At 42.1% G+C, this 6,036-nt stretch overlaps 1 protein-coding gene across 1 annotated transcript; it reads right to left on the minus strand.

The window, feature by feature from the left end:
- Positions 1-5,520, minus strand: LOC114192644 (protein TIME FOR COFFEE-like). Its single transcript, XM_028082422.1, has 12 exons — positions 5,274-5,520; positions 4,886-5,194; positions 4,597-4,748; positions 4,302-4,479; positions 3,946-4,216; positions 3,790-3,847; positions 3,632-3,712; positions 3,325-3,544; positions 3,142-3,208; positions 2,943-3,006; positions 2,412-2,795; positions 1-2,274 (listed from the first exon to the last, which is right to left on the minus strand). The coding sequence occupies exons 1-12, from the start codon at positions 5,359-5,361 to the stop codon at positions 535-537; spliced, it is 3,612 nt and encodes a 1,203-aa protein (XP_027938223.1). The 5' UTR covers positions 5,362-5,520; the 3' UTR covers positions 1-534.
- Positions 5,521-6,036: the final 516 nt, after the last annotated feature.

Below are 6,036 nucleotides of genomic sequence, written 5' to 3' on the forward strand. Positions count from 1 at the left end.
TAAAGAGAAACAACTGCAGGTTTTTTCATTAAAAAATGAATTTAAGTACATCTTTTGCTATGGGAGCTAAAAAAAATCATAATATATATACACATATATAGAATTCCCTTAATGTGTCAACTTAATTAGATCCCACAAGAAATTAAAGGCCTTCCAGAAGCTAACCAACCAGGAAATTTGATAAGATAATGCTACCTACTGTTTCAAAATTGCAGGCCTAATGGATCCCAACTTCCTTCCTTTATCCACTCCTTTGTGTCCCACCAGCAAATGTCATTCCGCATGCCTCTCACAATAGTCATGTTCAAATGACAGGATGCCTCCATTGCCACCTCAGAAAATAACTACAAGCAAAACTCCAGCACCTGGCAGCTGACATGTCCATTCGTACCAAAACCATAAGGGCGGTAACAAAACCCATGAAATGCAGCTTTAAACACGAAGAAGAGCAGCAAGGGCCTCCATAAGATATGATGATTACCAATTAGGAGTATAATTGTAGATAATTCCTTGTGCAGCAAAATGATGTGGTGACTAATATTTGAGCTCGGATAGGTGGCTGGTGCATGAGCTTAATATTGATGGGACATTTCTCCCACAAACTGGAGAAGATTTTTGGCCACTCCCAGCAGAATTTTCAGCTTGTTGAAATTGTGAAGGGTTGACTGACGAACCAACTTTACTTCCTTCCGAATTTGACTTAATATTTCCTTGAGGTGGTGTACCCATAGGCTGGTTGCTACTGTGTACTTGTTGCCCTTGGGGTGGCAGGGACGTTATGTAATTTCCACCAAAAGAAATTTGCATATGACCGGGCAAAATTCTCCCTTGTTCCTGAGAAAAACTCTTGAAGGTTGGAGCATTGGGTGTCATGATAGATGAGTGATGACCATGAGAATCTGCTGTTCTACCCGAGGCCTTAGCGTGAGAAGCTTGGCTAGAACTTTTGCATTGAGTAAGAGTTTGTGAGAAAACAGGGGCATTGTTTGCAAATTTTGTAGCAGGACCAGGCGTGCTATTAGTGGATGATGCTTTGTACCGATTTGCCAGAGTGGGTTGCTGCTGTTGCCCAGCATGCTGCTTTGGAACCTGAAGCGAATGCTGTGGCTGTTGAGAACTTGAAGCATTACTTGAAAGAGGCACACTTGTTATTGAAGTTGAAGCAACGGGTTGACTAGACCAGTTTCCATTCGCAGTAGATAGCATGAAGTTAAGGTTCTTGGATGAACTATCAAAAACAAGGGTGGTTGGTCCGTTGCTTGAAGACTTAGCATTTGCAATTTTCTTTTCCTCTTCATGGTGCGCAGAATTTCCTCCACTCTTAGTTTCAGTAATTGAATAATTCATCTGTTGAGTAGTCTGAGTTGCGCTTGCAGCTTGATATCCTTGCCATGTAATATCCGGCACACTGTGAAGTATCACAGGATTCTGTGCCATGGATGAGAAGTTAAGGTTTGAAGGAACACTGGTCCCATTAAATGCAGCAAATGATATTGCAAATGCTTGAGATGGTATATTCTCTACCGCTCCTTTTAAAGCCTGCTGCTGCTGCTGCTGTTGCTTGTCACCAAAACTTCCACTATTGCCAACGACAATATCTGATGCTGCAGATGGCTTAAAAGAATAGTTCACTGGCTGAACTGGAATTGTAAAGTTCTGCCCATGCACAGTCTTCTGAGAGAAAGATGTTCGAGTAGCAACAGAATGTGCATTCCCTCCACCTGTCTCAGTCTCATGCTTCCGTAGATGAGAGAGTGAGGTCTGTCGCTTTTGTGACTGCTGCTCCATAGTTGTAGAGGTCAAAATACTACTGCCATTAACTTGTGGCTGTTTATGAGATGATGAACTGCTTGATGTGCTTGCATTAAGATAACTTGGTTGTACCAGTGCTTGTGACTGAGGGTGCTGAAGTGGATGGAACGTTTGAGGAGAGTAGAAAGGCCCACTGATTACATGTGTTGCTTGTGGAGGACTTGCACCTCTGATTGTCGCACCTGCTCCAAGAGAACTTGAGAAAGGAAATGAATACCCATTATTGTGAACTATTGTCATGTACGGAGAGGAACCATTGGCTGAAAAATTTGGGTAGCTAAAGCTCATTGCAGGAGCTACCACTGGCAAAGTTGAGGAGGTACCAAGAGACCCGCCTACTGAACTATGAGATATATTATACGAGGAAGTGCTATTAGGGGAATTCACAGCTCCTGCCTGATTAGTAGTTGCCGTAACAGAAGCTTGATGCTGCCCCGGAGGGTACAGGAAAGCAGGACCATGCTACATTCAAAATTAAATCACATTACTTTACAAAATAAAAACCATCAATACAACAACACAAGTTATCAATAAAATCAGTAAAATTGACAAACATTTACTTTAAGCAGTATGTAAGCAATGAAATGAGAAGACCTTACCACTAGATTGCCAGGTGGCCCAGGATTGGGACCATGCTGGAACACAAGCTGCACCCTATGAGTTGAATCCATTGGATTGGCGTTATTTGAGCTTTTGGCTGCGGTAACACTGGGATTACCGGTGGCGGCCCAACCTTTATCTTGTGCAGAATTTTGGTTTACAACTGTCAAGTGTTTTTGGGATTGTTTCCCAATGGCCATACTTTCTGCAGAGGGCACACAGTTGACTTTGTTGGGTTTTGTGCCACACGGAGAACCAGAGCCAGTAGCTGCTGGCAAAGGGGGGTTCATCTTTGTAAACTGCTGGTGTAAGATGTTACAAGCAATGTAGTAATGTGTTGCACATCTCTTCGGTTGCCTTTGAGAGAGGACAAAATTCACATGCTGCACATATGAAGCGTGAAGGTAATGTGCATGGTATCGTTAAATACAGATAGGTTGGAAGTGATTATATCACAACACACAGTAAGCATAACCAGTGGACTCGCATACGTACAACTAGGAAACAAATTATTTGAAAAATGATAATACCTGCTGTGCCAATGATCTTGTGGTTTTCTCCGTCTTCACAACTGGCTCCGAGAGCGGCTTGTATCTGCCAATTGTAATTATCGACCTTAGCTAATTCACATTACTAATATAACCAAACATAAAGTTAAATTTGAGAAGTACAACCATGAAGAAAAAGGTATATGCCTAGGGAAGTGATGATCTAATAATAGATTAATACCCAATGGGGGAGAGACTGCTGGACCGTCCTGATTCAGCTGTTGATAAAGGCATTGAAGTAGATTGAACTGAAGAGGGAAAGAAATGTCAGCGACTTGTAGTTAACAAAAGGGTAGATCAAAGTTGACATATGGTTCGGAATAAAAAGAAAGGCTAAAAAGGTCAAAAATATGAGATTAGTTACCGGTTTTCTCTACTTTGGGATTTGATGATACGGTAAGCAATTCCTGGTTCCTATCCTTCTCTTCTAATTTGTTGTTTGTCTTATCGTCATCGTTTGGCTTCTCCAAATCGTGTTTTAACACATCCAACTTCTCTTTAAATGTGACCATTTTCGCCTTTTCAATTTCTTCTGGAGTTCTCCCCTTCTTAACCGGTGTTTCCAACTTGACACTATTTCCGTTCTGCACAAGAATTTTGACGAGTTGGGCCATAAAACAGAAAAATGAATAAGCAAAAATAATTTCAAGATGTACAGTCAACCTACTCACCATTTCCGCATCCAGTGCCAAAGCTTTAGTTTCTGATGACAATTCATCCCGTTCCGGGGACAGCGCCATAGGAGGAGGAGCCTGTTGAAAAGGCACTCTTCAGATATTTGACAGCAAAAACCAAGGAAAATAGAGCAGGAAAAAACTAGGACTCTCACCATCAGATCTATCTCAAACTTGCCTACTCGCTGAGAGTTGCCCTCTGCAACTGAGATCCTAATAAATCGAGCCAAAACGAAATGGGGACAATGATCAGAATCAAAATATGTTTATTCAAGAGCAAAACAAAAAACCTATTGTCCATTAATGCTCACACTCTATTTGAAGCCCGTTCTTGTTTATCGTAATCCAACTTGATGTTCGACGGCGATTTCATTGAAGGGAAAACCGATCTTCCATTCACAGAAGCATCACCGAACCCAGCACCAGAATTCATCTTGTCTTCCACGTTCGGGGCCTCTGATGATGGACGATCGTGACAATCCACATCAGCAGGTTGCTCAATCTGAATCCTGACTAACTCTTCACTTGAATTATTCGAAACCCCGGTGGAATAATTGTTGTCATCTTCCATTTTCTTTTTCTCTGATAAAATGCCAACGAAAAGATAAGGTCAAAAAAGAAGAAAAAGGAAGAGTAGAAGAGAAAACTTCCAGAAATTGAAACCCACCAACATCCTTAGAGGGGCAAGGTACAGTGGCGTTGTGGTGATTGACACCTGCTTCAGGCTTTTCCGAAGAAGATTCGTGGTTCTTTGAAGTCTTCAAGCCGTACAGTAGCTCAGCTATCTCAATCTCGATGTCTGAGGAAGACGATGTTGATGCCTTAGGAACAACTTCAATCTCTTTCTGCAACATAACACACAACTAAGAACCCAATCCTTCAAGAAACAAAAAAACAAAAAAAAAAGTCCCTTTCAAAAAAACGAAAGACGGATTAACAAAAAAAATAAAACTAACACAGACCATCTTCTTCCTAAGAGAAACATTCGAAGAAGAAGGCGAGGCCGCTTCAACACTCATTCCTCCGGAGGAATCCGACCGTTGCCGGAAATTCTGCTCCTCCCCGCCGCCGCTACTTGCCGAGACCAAACTTTCATGAGACCTTTTCGCAGAAGCTGCGGAAACACATCAAACACCGAATATCAAAACAAAGCAAAAAGGGGGTGGGGAAAAGTAAAAGTAAAAGTTAGTTCCGGGAGACACCAAAATGAAAGTGTAAAAGGAAAATAAAGAGCACTTATATCGTCGCAACCTGAACGGGCCTTCCTGGGAACAGTCACGCCGATCATCTCATCCGTTATTTTAAACGGAGGAGGTTTGGACGGCGTGAAGACCCGGCGATGGGTCTGATCGGAGGAAAACGACGTCGGATTATTAGGAGAACGGATCTTAGAAACGCCAACGTCTACAACATCATCGTCTTGTTCGTTTCCAACGCTCTCTTCGGTGCTTTGCGAGTGAGAGCCTCTCCTCCGCTTGCTCCTGTTCACCGAATCCCTATCCCTATCTGGATTCCTTCCTCTCTTATTCACACCTTCCCTCAACTCCACAGCTCCTTCCTCTGTCACGAAACAGAAATAGTGTAAGAAATAGCACAGAAGAAATAGTAGAAGAAAATGAAGAAGAAAGCATGTTAACACCGGAAGAGTCTCGAAGAGCAATAGTTCGATGTCTGCGTCTGGTGGAGGAGGCCATGGATGGTCTTCTGGATTCTCTGGTTCTATCCATGAGCTTCTTCTTTCTTCTCTCTCATGTAAACAAAATCACCAACAAAACCTTCGTAAACCGCAACAGCCAGCGAGTCACCGGAATTCCGCCATCAACCACCGCTTCTCAAAATTTGCAGAGCCTAGCACTTCTTCTCTCTTCTGTTCTACGCCTCTCTATATATTTATTTTCATTCAGTTCACTTCATTTAAAGGGATTATAATTATTAAATGCCATTATGAGTTAATTAATTATTAATTAATTAATTAATAATCTGATCTTTCCACTTTTCATATGCTTGTGGAAAAAGAGAAAATGGTTGAATGTTTCCCTTTCACTATTCACACATCACACTCGCGCAGCAAGGGACGGCTCAGATTTGCGGATGAGGCTTTCGGCGCTACGAGCCCCGTTGGATCATTCCGTATCCGACGGTGGTGGCTTGGTAGTGCCAACATGGCAGAAAAGTTATTGTCGATGGAATATGGAATGCCAACTTAAAGTGGTCATGTCTCACTTTACTTATATCTTTTCCTCTTTCCATAATAATAACATAAATAAATTATCTTTCCCTAGTACATGTTGACGCGCTTAAGATGCGCGTGTAGTCAAAGCGCACTGAGGCCCCAGCTCAGGCGTAGTGGGGTGCAGTTGGGTGGGGTGAATAATATAAAATAGAAAAGTAGTCATATTATT

This window comes from Vigna unguiculata, chromosome 7, assembly GCF_004118075.2.
Source record: "Vigna unguiculata cultivar IT97K-499-35 chromosome 7, ASM411807v1, whole genome shotgun sequence".
Classification (NCBI taxonomy): domain Eukaryota; kingdom Viridiplantae; phylum Streptophyta; class Magnoliopsida; order Fabales; family Fabaceae; genus Vigna; species Vigna unguiculata.

Excerpts from the sequence above, each read along its gene's own strand:
- LOC114192644 (XM_028082422.1), bottom strand. The coding sequence starts at position 5,361 with ATGGATAGAACCAGAGAATCCAGAAGACCATCCATGGCCTCCTCCACC. Across the intron at positions 5,195-5,273 it reads TGCTCTTCGAGACTCTTCCG|AGGAAGGAGCTGTGGAGTTG; the intron begins GTGTTAACATGC and ends GTTTCGTGACAG. Across the intron at positions 3,007-3,141 it reads AGCAGTCTCTCCCCCATTGG|ATACAAGCCGCTCTCGGAGC; the intron begins GTATTAATCTAT and ends TACAATTGGCAG.